Source organism: Artibeus jamaicensis, unplaced genomic scaffold, assembly GCF_021234435.1.
Source record: "Artibeus jamaicensis isolate MK-2021 breed Jamaican fruit bat unplaced genomic scaffold, CSHL_Jam_final contig_797, whole genome shotgun sequence".
In the NCBI taxonomy this organism is placed as follows: domain Eukaryota; kingdom Metazoa; phylum Chordata; class Mammalia; order Chiroptera; family Phyllostomidae; genus Artibeus; species Artibeus jamaicensis.
The window spans coordinates 17057428-17070653 of NW_026521977.1; the positions used below are offsets into that span (position 1 = coordinate 17057428).

The 13226-nt window shown below is 40.6% G+C and overlaps 1 protein-coding gene across 1 annotated transcript in view; it reads right to left on the bottom strand.

Annotated features, from left to right (window-relative positions):
• Window positions 1–4388: 4388 nt before the first annotated feature.
• The window catches only part of DCDC1 (doublecortin domain containing 1), a 383276-nt gene continuing 374438 nt past the window's right edge, over window positions 4389–13226 (bottom strand). The window contains exons 36-37 of the mRNA XM_053673152.1: window positions 7620–7770; window positions 4389–5273 (exon numbers count right to left, since the gene is read on the bottom strand). Coding sequence (XP_053529127.1) covers window positions 5143–5273; window positions 7620–7770 — 282 coding nt within the window. The 3' untranslated portion in view covers window positions 4389–5142. The remainder of the gene's footprint in view (window positions 5274–7619; window positions 7771–13226) is intronic.

Below are 13226 nucleotides of genomic sequence, written 5' to 3' on the forward strand. Positions count from 1 at the left end.
GGTAAGAGAGCATCTTGGCACAGAGCAGAAGAGCCTGTGGAGAAGCAGACATTTCACGGCAGAGGCAAGAAGCACAGAGAAGCCAGGAAGTCGAGAGCCAAAACGGCAGGCTGCCGGGTGGCCACTTGGACAAACGGCCGTGCATCTGGAATGGAGACCACCACGAAACCTGGGGGCCGGGCTGTCCTGGGCTTCCCCACTTCCTTTTAATTCTTCCTACAAACCTCCACCTCCAGAGGTAAATCTTGAGTGTGTCTTCATAACTTGCCAACCTGAGTGAGCTTAATTTAATATAAAAGATCTAGTTCCCTTTAATGGCTTCCAAATGCACATAAAAAAAAAGGAAGAAAAATTCCAACTCCTGGGCATGAGCTACAAAGCCCTCCAGCACCCGGCTCATGCCCACCTCTCCCGCCTCACTGCACGCTCATCATTCCCGCATCCGAGGCCTCGGCACGATCACGCAGCCGTACCCCATTCCATGCACCTCTGTGTGCCTGGCTCTCAGAAGAGAAAGTGCCTGGTTTTATTTATATATGAATCAGTTCCTCAAAAAACTAATTTTCTTTGTATTTTCCTTCTTCCAAGGAAAGTATCTGTCTCCTAATCCGTATGGATTCAATTTGTGGAGCAAGAAAACTATCTTGGAAATTAATTTGTATAAGAGCACTTGTTACTGAAGTGAACCTGCCAGGACTGAGAAAACACTGAAATGGCAGGCTTAGCAAGGAGTCCCTTCAGGGGAAAAGGGTCCCTTTGGCAAACAGGACCCCTCCCTCTCCTGGTTTCAAAGCTGGTTCTCTTTGTCCATATAACAATGCATAAGAAAAGTCCAGGGAGCTGGCTATTTCCCTCACCCTCAGAATTACTCTGTTCCTAACCCTGACATTATTCTTGTGACCTTTATAAGAGCACAATTTTGTCAGCACTGAAGGCACCTTAGTTAACACGGGATGCTTCAGCACCTCAGACTCACTTGTTTTGCCTCCACCATTGGGGTGGGTGGTCCAGACACAAGAACATTTCCATTATTTCTCAAGGAAACAGTGAAGAGTAAATGTGAGGACATTCAGACTCAAAGCCTTATGCACACAACAAGTGCTTCTTTGCCTTCACAAACCCTGAACGTGAGAATAAAAGCATCCGTGGTGATCTTGAAACTGTACTTAGCGCTTGGGCCCCACCCAGCTGACGGGCAGAGAACTCCTGGGCCAGTTTCCTGAAGTGTGGTCAGCGGCCACTCGGCCCCAGAGGCTTGTGAATGCAGACTCCCCGCCCCACCTCAGTAAGACTCTCCGCTACCCAGCCTGGGACTCTGTGTTTTATCACCACTGGGCACACATTAAACTCTAGGAGCATGTTAGGGAAGCATTCTTGCTGATCTACAAACAGCTCCAGGAAGGACTGTTTTTAAGATCAAAGATGGGACTTGCAGGCCCTTAGAAGAAAAAAGCAAAGAAGCCTGAGAAGAGAAGGTCAAAAGGCAAAGAAAGGAAGGAAGGGAAGGGAGAGGAGAAAGAACAGTAGAAACTTTAACAGTGTTATGAGTATCATCGGATCTTATACTTGGTGGGGCGCTAACCCTAGCAATTCCTGGGGTCCCTCCTCTCCTCTCTTCCTCTCCAGCGCAGTCTGCAGGCTTGTTTAAGAGAGTGTGCCTTTGGGGGATTTCCTGTCACACAGCCGCTGCGGTGGCACCTAGAGGCCGACTGTCCGGCTGCCTCAGCTGGTCTGACAGAGCTGCCGTTGTTGCCCACCCTCACCCACACTGAAACTCCAGTATTAATTCCTAAGTCGGACACTTCTGGGACTGATAAGCCAAGACCTAATGGACTCAGCAGTTGCTGAACCTCCAGAAACCCCACTTTACTTGCCGTATAAATATGATTTCCCATCTCCTTTCTTCCTCCCTCCCCCAGCCCAGTTGCGCCGTGGATGTAAGCACTTCCTCTCTCCTCATATATTTCTATTTGCACATATGGTACCAGATGACAGCTTACTGATAGCAGCTTCACGTTGCAGACTGGAAGAATGAGAAAATGCTACGGCTGGCAGCAGGTACCCACTGCACATGCACTGTTCACAGTCGGTCCATTTACGTTCATCAGCCCTTTCCTGAGTGGTCTTTGCTGATCTTGCTTTGCAGCTGCTTCTGGCGGAGCAGCCCCAAATCATGACATTGATGCCGAATTCTAGTTTATTGTGTGGAGAACGAAACTGCTGCTCTTTCTTTCTGTTTACCAAGCCTCAGGAGAGATTGAGATATGTTCAGAGGTGGGAGGGAACTGGAGACACTGGTGTAATAAAAACCCCGAAAAGTACCACTGGGTCTACCATTCCACTTAGCTGAGGACACTTGTGTCTGATTTTGTAATGCCCGAGAATAACGCAGAGCTGTGGGTTTTGATTGCTCTGTTCCAAATGAGGCCAGAAAAAAAAACAAAAAACTGCTGCCTGGGCAAATCACAAATCTCAATGACACTCATCATACCTGGGCTATTATTAAAGGTTTCCTCACAAATGCTACAACAGCGATGGGCCACAATTTCTAAGTGATTCTCGAAAAGAGAGCAGATTTATCTTTACCTTTTGTTGTTGTTGGTTTGTTTGTTTGTTGCTTTGTTTTCTTGACCCACAAAAAATATTTAGGTTTTATGAACAATCAAGAAAAAAATGGAAATTCAGGGTTATTGCTCTCAGGAACTACTTATCTGGAATCATTACTATTGTGTTTATAAAGCTGACATAAACATCCTGATAAAAATGATCCTTATTTATAAACACTGTCAGTTCATCTGAAAAATGTCTGCCAAACTTTCAGGCATACTGGCTTCAGTTAACTTGCTTAGAAACATACAGCTTCATTCTCTGACACTTAATCAGGCAACCAAAGCTAGAGGTGTGGCAGAAAGTTCCAGAAAAGTCCTTCACCCAAGAATAACTGCAAATGCTGGTATGCTGTTCATTAACATCTGGATTACCTTAAGGTTTTTTGTGAACCAGCAGGAAATATATTTCTGGAGAAAGCCGTGGGCTTGAGGATGGCTGCTATAGTATTTAATAATAAATGGTTTCCAGTTGATAGAAAATATTGAAATGTGACTTAATACATATGAGGCTGATTCAAATTTGATAAACAGGTCCCCAAAGGAAATTACTAGGTTTATTAAAAGCCTTGGAGGGCTGAAGAGAATTGCAATAGTCTTATCCTGTAGCCCGTGCTGATGGTGGAGTAACTGCTCCCCAGTCCACCTGCCAGCCAACCAAAGAGGAAGGTCAATAATAAGGAAGGAGCAGGGCTGTTCCTGTCCAAGTAAAAGTGGCTATGAACGGCCAACATACCCTGGGCAAGCCGTCGTCAACAACGCAAGTGTTGCTGCCTTGCTGGTAAAATGTGATGTGTTGATGACTGTTATATTACATCTAAAATCCCATTTACTAGTAATAGAAAAGTTCTGTTAAGAGTTTTGCCTTATGTCTCCTGGTGCTTGGTACAGTGTTGTGTGATATTACCAATTTTCGCTTCAGGCGCATTCACGTGCAACAGTGAAGGACGTCGCAGGAATTTGCACATTTGATCCAGGGTGAAATTACGCCATTTTCATAGCAAATCAACTTATCCTTGGCAACAATATGATAGGTAGTTTTGCACCTTGAGAAATGCCTTTGTTTCCAAGATATTTTGAAAAAAACACAAAATGCTCTGTGTCCATGGGGACCGCCATCCAGTCATTGTAAGGAGAGGCCCAGCAAGTTAAGAATCCTGTCGGCCTTACGGTGTACACCTGAAGCTAATATAAAACAATACTGAATGTAAACTATAATTGAAAAAACTTTAAATTAAAAAAAAATCCTGTTGGTTCACTTCATAGCTGGGAGCATGTTCCTTAACCCTTTGTGCTTGGACTTGCTTGTTAAAAAAAGAAATGCAATCTTTTTCTTCTGTGCACCACGGAGGTGTTCTGGAATGCCTTCCCATCACGGGGATTGCACAATATGTAGGGAAAATGCCTGCAAAAGGGCAAACTGCGGTGGGGGCAACATGTGAAATTTCATCTCAACGTGCTCTGCTTCCAGCAGTGTTGGAAGAGGCGGGGATTTATTCCTGTAGCCCTGCCATCTGAAGGCTGGGAGTCAATACTGGGCCTGTTGCGGTGATTACGGAGAGCCCCCTTCAGTTGAAATGATCTACTGCTTCCCTGCATCCCATTACAGTGGCGGGTGGAGGAGGGAGCCCAGCTGGACCTTTCTGCACACACCTAGCCAGTCTGCAATTTATATTCAGGCAGAGCTGTGAGTGGCTTTCAGAGCAAGAGGGAGGAAAAAAGGCATTTCTCTGGAAATTTTCCACAAGGACCAGAAACCAAACTCTGATTTGTCACTGCAATAGTTTTTTAATGATTCTTTCTCCAACGCAGGAAGAAATTGACACCTAAGATTGCTAAGCATCTCCCTTGATTCATATATATATATGAAATCATTACATGACTTTTTCTTCAAATAGTGCATATATCCTCTCTGACGGTTTGTGTACTGAGGACACAGTCTAGACTTTTGTTGCTGAGCTTATGTCTGGGGAGTTCCAGCTTCACGCTTGTGAGCACATGTAGGGCCCCATACAGTCCAGCACTGTTACTACAGGCCCAACTGCGGGGAAACTTCAAAAGGAAAGATCAACTCAAGTGGCATTCAGTGGCCACCGGCCATTTCATTTTCATTCAGTAAATGGAGGATTCTAACATGGAGGTTTGGAAAATACGGTGGCTGAGCCAGAAAAATGTCGGTCTGGGTCAAATTTAATGTTCCGTGATCAAAGAGTCTATTTCATCATTCGAGTATATATATCATGTGACAACACTAAATTATTTTTCAGTAGTAACTAGTAGCTTCCCTTTTTTTTTCTAGAAGAAAATATACTTAATATAGTTATTTTCCTCGCATCTCTTTGTCTAGTTTTGTTGCCTTTCCAAGAATAGATTTGAGGCATCAAATACTATTCCACATGAACTGTGAAGGGTAATGACTTCTTAAAGAGAGCACAAAATTTAAAAGCGGGAATGATAATCACATCATAGTACATATCTATCCATATATATATACAGGCTGTACTAACTAAATGCAGCACAAAACACGGTGGCTCTGCTAGACCTGGTGTTGAGGCAACAGCTTCTGCAGCTTCATGGATGGAGACGCCACAATGTCTGTGGCTTCGGGGCCCTGCTGCCTTCGGATTCTGGCATAATTTGCTCTGATCTCCATCAGTTGTTTTAACTCTGTTAAAAAATATTTTGAGAGACGAGTCAATGTCTTTATGGAAAATAATGAAAAGTCCAGGGTAGCGAAGCACTGGAAGTTCCCTCAGAAATCCTCAGCCCCCACACTGGGCCCTCTCGTTGCACACGTGACTTGCTTATCACATCACGTATGTGTCAACGTTCTTTGGAGTTCTACGGGATGGCAGTTGCACGAGGGGGCCCCCTTCCTCCCAGTGCGTGATAGAGCCTGAACTGAAAGCTGCTGAAGGAGTGGTCTAAAAATTGAGCCCACAGAAAAGACGGTAAGTACAGCAGTGGGAATAGTGTTCAGGTCTCCGGGAAAATGGGTTAAAGCGCTCTTTTAAAAAAGTGCAGTGTGAAGGAGACCATTCTAACTATCGGGTTTGTTTTGCCAAAATACATTTTTTTCCAAAAACCAAATTTGATTTTTTGATGCCTAACCTCCACATGCTAAATGTTTTTACATTATAGTATATGAAATAAGTTATTAAAAGTGTTTGGTTTTGAAACTTCCAGGTTGTCTTATTTTCTACCTCATATAAGCCAGGAAGTCACAGAAAAATTAATAAGTATGTACATACTAGTAACATTTCTCTTTTTAAATATTCTAAATATTTACATTTCTAATTTAATTATTTCAGGAAAAACAATGAGGTGGCATTCTTATAGGAAAATAAATTTCTAAAGAACAACTAAATTAGAAGTCTGCTATTAATCAGATTTTTTAAACATATATCACTTACTGGAAAGAATTCAGACAACTGCAGAAAACCACTAACACTTTCACTGTACAAAGGAAAAATGGGGATCGACTTTCATTAAAAAAGAATTGACTCTCACATCCTAGTGATCCATGTGGTTACAAAACTGAAGAATGTGCATTTGTGCACATGCCCTGTCACGGGTTCACAGGGTTGATGTGGAAGAAAATGGTAGGCAGAGTAATATTTGCATTTCCAATTTTTTCTCTTCCCTTCACGGTTTTTACTGGTAACGAGCCTGCCTCTGGGAAAGCAGCCTCCATTTCTCACTGTATTTTGGATGCCTTTTTGGCTAGGTGGACTGAAGCATGGTCAGCTTTATTTATCAGAAAGGCCCAATAAACACAGTGAGGCCAGGGGGGAGGGGACCAGGCAACAGAGGCCAATCCAAGGGTATGAAAGAGGAAGCGCAAATAACGAAGGGGCTGCGAAAGTGCCTCCTACTTACTATTCATTTGTGCTGTAGTATTTCAAGTGTGTTCATTGACTTAAATAAATTGATCAAAAATTCTTTCAGGGAAGGAAGCTTGCACGATTTCTTTCATAGGCTGTGTACTTGGGAAACCCAGGAAGCTGTCAATGAACCCTCACTGATGCTAAGAACCCCACCATTGGTTTGTTCTTCTAAGGAACCACATAGTGAGCATCACCAGGCGCTGGGGTGCTAGGTGACAGTGAGTGATGGGCACAAGAGAACACAAGAATACAGGATTGCAGCCTCTTCCCCAACACACAGGAGGGTGCTGGAGGAACAGTTGTAGCATCCCTCAAAATAGTGCTAGGCTGCCCAACAAACTCCTCTTTTCCTACTTTTTAGTCTTCATTCCTATGCTCTTGTCTCTTCTGGACTAAATGTAAAAAATATGATGGCAACAGTCTGAAAAGTTTTTGGTTTATGTACCTTATATATAACATAGCAATAATAATTTATGGTGACTTTTGCACAAGAAATAACTTAGTCCTATTATTTTAGATATCCCAGGTAATTCAATTCTTAATCTTTTAATTTCCTCTAAAGTAATACCAATGTTCTTCAAAGTTTCCTAAAAATTATGTCTTTGCTGGTATATGCCTACCTGCCAAAGGGCTTTAAATTCCTCAGGATAAATAGGATAAAAGACAATAGTTGGTTTAAAAACTAACACATGTTCTTTTCCATTGCTGTCACTTATCAAAGAAAAATATCAAAGAGCAGACAAGATGATAAAACGAGCATATATTTATTACCAAAGAAAGGAAATCTGCAAACTGAGTAGTTGCTATTAATAACACACTGTTTTAATAATTTGAAAGTAGGAAGTCAGTGGAGCCTCACTTGCTTCAGGGTCCATGCTAAGGAAATACCTTTGGGTCAGGCCCTTCAGAATTTCTGCAAATAAGGGCCTTGGAGAAGGTGAAAGACTGATGGAACTCTGCAGCCTACAAAGCAGCAGTGTCCTCTGTGAGGTTCCGGCAGAGAGAGACACAAATGACACTAAAGTAACATGGAACACAACAGTGTAGATGAGGGTAAGTTCTTTGAAGAAAAGACTGAATGCCTTCATTCTTCAGAAATTTGATGCACAAGAAACTGTCACCATACCTTTTTGGGTTATGAAGCCACGTCCTGGGGACACACAAATGACCATGTCTCGCTCTATGTCATCCCACGAGTGAATCGGCTCTCCCTCTGGGGTGTACAGGGTTCTGGCGGGGCAGGCCATTTTCAGACGAGAGGAGGAGGCATCCAGCAGCTGCAACAGCAGGGGACAGGCGTTGGAGGGTGGAGTGTCACAACAGAATTAAGTGTTAAAGAATGAACTCTTTTAAGAGAACCAGTATTCCAATCCCAGCCTTCGCTGTACTTCTAACTTATTGTAGAAAGAGGTACAGAGAAGAGCTGGGAAGCAAGACATGAAGAGTTCCCTCAAGTCCTTGAACAATGGGGAACACTGATGCTGTTCAGTGGATTGTGACTTTCAGTTCTCTGTATTTTTCCACGTGAAAAAAGACCTCTTGCTGTTTAAGAAAGGCATAAATAGGAAAAACTCTGATTTGAGAATCTAGACTAAACAGAACAGCTTTAAAGTCTGTTTGTTTTTCCCAACAAGGAAGGAACTAGAGGACAAAACACTGACCTGGGCTCTGGCCTCTGTCTGACCTCCGACAACTGGGGCAACTTCCCTACAAAAGAGTCCTTTCAACTACAAACCCAAAGTTTTGGTCTAAAGGATGCCTCTCACTCTATATCCTATAATTAGAGAGTGTTCTTTAACTTGGTAAATTTAAAAACTATCTGAAGGGGCCTTATTCGACTCCTCTCAAGTTTCTTGAAATAGTTATAAAAACACAGGTACAGATGCAAATGTCGAAGGCGCTATATAGACTAGTCTACGTGCTTCCAGACCCCAGAGAGAAGTTCCATTCAAGCCTGCGTAAGATGTTAAGACAAAATAATGAAAGCGAGCATGTAGAAAGCAAGAGGGTTTTACACACCTGCCTACATGACTTCCACTTATTATAAAGACCAAACACCTGTTGCCCTACAATGCAGGAGCCAGGTCAGCATCGGCCTTAAACTGCCACCAATACTTCTTTCTTAGATCTATTCAGGGACTACAGTTCACAACAAGGCGGCCTGGCAGGGGGCAGAACTAGGCACACGGTGACATCTCACATCTGGAACATGGATTGATAATACGAAGCAAGACAAGAGAGTGATGTGAAAATGCAATTCACAGAGTGCAGTTTTCACCTGCTACTTTGAGCAAGGTGAGCAGACTGAATGATAACTGAAATTATCTAGGAATCCATTCCCCCCCTGTAGAGTGGGACAGTCACAGACGAGAGCAGGAGAATGGTGCTAAATGCAGCCCTACCCCTCCTGCTACATAGCAGCCAGTCCGCAGCAATTTGACTAAATACTGTGCATATGGACCAGCCCTCCCACTTAAGGTTGGCGGGGAGAACCCTGAGGATGCCCAAGGTAAAATTTAGGGGAGCTAAAGAGAACCGATCTATCCTGTCTACTGTCAAGAGACCTTTCCCTGTACAAAGAAGTATAAATAAAAAAATTAACAGCAACAATATGAGGCTTATGAAAATATTCTACAACTTAAAAGGTGAAGATTTAGAGGAAGATTTAAAGCAGGAGTACATTTCAGAGTATCTGTACTTTGTTCCCCCCAACTTCAATAAAATGTGACTTCCGTAAGCACACACACACAGAGACTTGGACAACAGACCAGGAGCATTGCTGATATGGCAAGCAGAGAGAATGATGATGATGATGACGGCAAAATTTATTGGCACACTCCTATGAGCTAGAAACTTTTCTAAAAGTTTTCAAGGACAAGTTAATTTCATTTTTTGGAAATAATTGGTTCCTCTTTTTGTTGATGAGGAAAATGGAGACTAGAGAGGTTAAATATCCTAACCAAGGCCACATAGCTAGAAAAAAGGAATCGGGTTTCAAACTGGGATGAAGAGAAAGCCAAATGAGGAGCAAAGGCAAGGAAATGAAAGGCTCAGTAGTAGAGTTAAAATCTGTCTTAGAAGCAGAAAAAAGGCAGACTCAAAATGGCAGAAATAAAAATCAGTATTAAGGAGGACTAACTGGCTAGGTTGAGAAAATCTCATAGGATATAGAGAAAGGATAAGATATAAAATTTATGACAGAAAGTTAAACATCTGGAATGTCAAGACATCCAAATTAAACCTATACAATTTGGTGTTACTGCAGAAGAATCCAGAATAAATTAAACTTAGCCAATGATCAAAAAATAGAAGAAAACTTTCCTGTTCCAAATAGGCCCATGACTTCAGGTCAGACAGGTTAATGCAGGATAAGTCCATTTTAATGAAAAAAAAAAAAAAAAAGACTAACATTTAGATATAACTGGGTGAAAAGTATGAATTTCAGTCATAGGGGAAAATTCAGTTATGTTTAGACCAGTTTTATGCAACAATGAATACCTAAGAAAATGAAGCAGAATCTATGAAACTTTTAGGGGAAAAGGGTTTTTAATATAAGAATTCAGTATCTAGCTAAATTGTTACTTTTGGTTATGGAAAACAAAAGATATGTCATGAATACAAAAAGTCAGAAATATATAACTCTCATACATTTCTGATTATTATGAATTGAATGAAATTCCTTCACTATGGGAAAATCATAACATATTAGGTCTAATACTAAGCAGGAAAGGCTACTAAAACATGGTTCAACTGCTACAAAAATGATCAGAAAAAATAAAAACATAAAATTTAAAATATGCCTTCATAGAGCAAAGGATAAAGTAAAACTGTAAAATATCACCAAAAGGGATGTGGGCAAGGAATAAATAAAATACATAACTCTAGCTTTCCAGGTATTCGTGTGGGCAAAAATATGCTGTTTCTTTTTTCCCCCTGTGTTACATTTATTTTTATGAGTATAACCAATGTAATAAAACATAAAATCAGAAAATGAGAACTAGTTCTTCTAAAGAATAAGCAAAATCGTCATGATAAATAAATTTAATATGATTTCATTCTTAAGACAATTTTTGTGAATCAAATGAGAAATAACAAGAAGAAGAATGTTTAATAAAGTGATCAAGCATAAAATAAATTATAAAACATCGACAGTTTTTGCTTTTTTGTTCACCAAATAGACATTTAGAAAATATATCGGGGAGAAATCCATCCCAGCAGCCAAACCAACTAGGAATAAAAATTACTATTATTATTCTTTTTAAATATTTTATTTATTTATTTTTAGAGAGGGGCAGGGAGGGAGAAAGAGAGAGAAACATCAATGTGTGGTTGTCTCTCGAGCACCCCCTTCTGGGGACCTGGCCTGCAACTCAGGCCAGTGCCCTGACTGGGAATCGAACTGACGACCCTCTGCTTTACAGTCTGGTGTGAAGCAGTGGATTGAATCTCAATCCACGGAGCCACACCAGCCAGGGTAGAATAAAAATTATTTTTAAATGCAAAACCCTTATACAATTTTAAAATTTGAGATTCAAGAATAGGCATATATATATAGAAACGAATTCAATCTAAATGCAAAGACTGAATATTGTAAAAGGTGTTAATGCTCATGAAATTAATGAATAGCCCATTACAGTCAAATCCCTACAGGATAATTTTAGGGTGTTGAAATATAATTCCAAAATTTATTCATAAGAATAAATAGTCAAGAGCATTCAAGTAAAATCTGAAAACAAGGTGCAGCAATAGGAAACTTTTACCAGATATCAAAATATTTCATAAAGCTATAATAACTCTAAAAGTATTAGGTACATTAAGTAGCTTAAAAAACAGAAATTAGTATATATAATAATTTAGTATTTTACAAAATTTGTGTCCCAACCAATGGGGAAAACAAAAACAGTTTAGTCAGCAAATAAAGCTTAACTGATCATTTTAATTCAACTACATAAAGCAAAAAAAAAAAAATAGCTTCACTCAAATATTACACTAGAAAAAGCATAACTATAAAAATTTTAAGAAGAATTAGATGAGTCTTTAAATGACCTCAGGATACTAAAGCTGTATTTGAACATTAAAAGCAATGAACAAGCATAAAATGTATCAATTTCTGTTCATTAAAAAACCCATATGTACAATGGGTTTGATACATTGTACCAATTTTCATACAGTAAACCTGATGAAGCTGTATATAATAGCTTTACCTGATTAGAAAAAACACCTTGTATCAGTATGATAAATAACTCTAATGGAAAAACAGCAAAAGATTGAACTGGGAATCACAGGTGACTAATAAACAGTACAGCAACAAAACAAAGCAAAGCAAAATCACTTTATAAATTATTAAAGTCATATAAATTAGCCCATGGGTATCACATTTTCTCTCGTCAAAGCTGAAAATACTAGTTTCTCAATAACTGCTCAGCACTGTTGATATCTCATGCATACCACAGGCAGGTGGTAACTCTCATTCACTACTTATGGGAGCAAAAACTCCTGAAATATTCTAGAAAACAATGTGGCACTAGCTATTAAAATTCTTAAGCACGTTTACATAATTCGACTTAGCAACCCTTCTAAGAATTTATTTGGAAGAAATAATCAGAAAATTAAGTAAAGATCTGTATATAAATGTGTTAATTGGAGCAAGCTGTATAATAGCAAAAATTTAAACACAACCTAAATGGAAAGTAACAGAAAACAGGGTAAATAAATAACTACACCTATTCGACAGAAGGTAATGATCCCATTAAAGCTAGAAGGGGAAGGGTCAAGTCAGAGAAATAAGACTTCTGGCCAAGACAGAGGCATAGGTAGACACACTGTGCCTCCTCTCACAACCAAAAGAAGGACAACAAAAAATTTAAAAACAAAAAACAACCAGAACTGACAGAAAATCAAACTGTATGGAAGTCTGACAACCAAGGAGTTAAAGAAGAAACACTCACCCAGACCTGTAGGAGGGGCGGAGACAAGCAGTGGAACGAAGAGGACTCCCAGCAAGGTGGGAGCTGGAGAACAAGGTGAGACCGAGGCTGGCGGAGTGGGCGATTCCACACTCACGTGCAGATAAACTGGGAGGAGCAACTGGGGAGCAAGGCAGACCTTGCAACCCAGAGTTCCAGCAGGGGAAATAAAGCTTCAAAGCCTCTGACTGAAAACAGCTGTGGGGACTGAGGCAGGAGGAGAAACTCCCAGCCTCACAGGAGAGTCTGTTGGAGAGATCCAAAGGGTCCTAGTATGTACACAAGCCTGGAATCAGTACCAGAAGGTACCCAATTTGATTGTGGGTAGTGGGGGAAGTGACTGAAAACTGTCAGAGAGCAGAGCAAGTGTGAATGTTCCCTCTCAGACCCCTTCCCCACATACAGTACAACAACACAGTTATGTGGGTTGCCCGATCCTGCTGAACACCTAAGGCTCTGCCCCTTACTACAAAACAGGTGTGCCCAGGCCAGAAAAAAAAAGGCCCAAATTAAAGAACAGATCAAAGCTCCAGAAAAAATACAACTAAGTAATAAAGATATAGCCAACCTACCAGATGCACAGTTCAAAACACTGGTAATCAGGATGCTCACAGAATTGGTTGAATATGGTCACAAATTAGAGGAAAAAATGAAGGCTATGTTAAGTGAAATAAAGGAAAATATACAGAGAACCAATAGTGACAGGAAGGAAACTGGGACTCAGATAAACAGTTTGGAACAGAAGGAAGAAAGAAACATTCAACCAG